This window comes from Meleagris gallopavo, unplaced genomic scaffold (assembly GCF_000146605.3).
Source record: "Meleagris gallopavo isolate NT-WF06-2002-E0010 breed Aviagen turkey brand Nicholas breeding stock unplaced genomic scaffold, Turkey_5.1 ChrUn_random_7180001874743, whole genome shotgun sequence".
NCBI classification, from domain to species: domain Eukaryota; kingdom Metazoa; phylum Chordata; class Aves; order Galliformes; family Phasianidae; genus Meleagris; species Meleagris gallopavo.
In genome coordinates, this window is record NW_011139324.1 from 1 (window position 1) to 632 (window position 632).

General features: G+C 64.4%; 1 protein-coding gene across 1 annotated transcript; it reads right to left on the minus strand.

Moving 5' to 3' along the window:
* Positions 1-6: 6 nt before the first annotated feature.
* LOC104916210 (lysosomal acid glucosylceramidase-like) lies at positions 7-554 on the minus strand (the record flags this gene model as incomplete). The annotated part of the gene is made up of 2 exons (XM_010727218.3): positions 193-554; positions 7-108 (listed from the first exon to the last, which is right to left on the minus strand). Coding segments are annotated over exons 1-2 (423 nt in total), but the record flags the coding sequence as incomplete, so codon positions are not given.
* Positions 555-632: the final 78 nt, after the last annotated feature.

The following is a 632-nucleotide window of genomic DNA, read 5'->3' on the forward strand; positions in this document are numbered from 1 at the left end:
ATCCACGATGACGGGGCTGTCCACGAAATTCTTGACCCAGTTGGGTCCCCCCTCCAGGTCCAGCGCCAGGTTCCAGTCGGTCCAACCGGCCACGAAGTTGTTCAGGTTCTGAGACACAGGAACGGCACAAACGTCAGCAGCCCAGCCGTTGGGGGGGGGTGGGGGCAGAGTTGGGGTCCCGCGCGGCCGCACCGTCAGGATGCTGTGGCTGTATTGGTTGCCCCGCTCCCAGCAGCCCAGGATGACGTCCCGCTCCCAAAAATGGGAGCCCACGCTGGCCTCCGTGGCCAGGATGAAGACATCCGGGAAGAGTTGGTGCGTGGGCACCACGGTGTCCTGGATGGGTCCGATGAAGTCCAGGTACCAATGGATGCCGATGCCGTGGACGTAGCGAGCCGCCCGCTCGTCTTCCAGGACCTGCAGGGGGGAATTGTTGACTGCGGCCGCCAGGCTGCGCCATCGCTGCACACCGTGGGATCGCGGCCCCTCCAGCCTGGAGATCTCTGGGGTCATCGGGGCCAACCACCGACCCACGAGCGGCGCGAGCACCGCAGGATCGCGAAGGTTGGAAATCGCTTCTAAGATCACATCCAACCCCAACCCACCCCACTGTGCCCAAAGATCCCCAATCC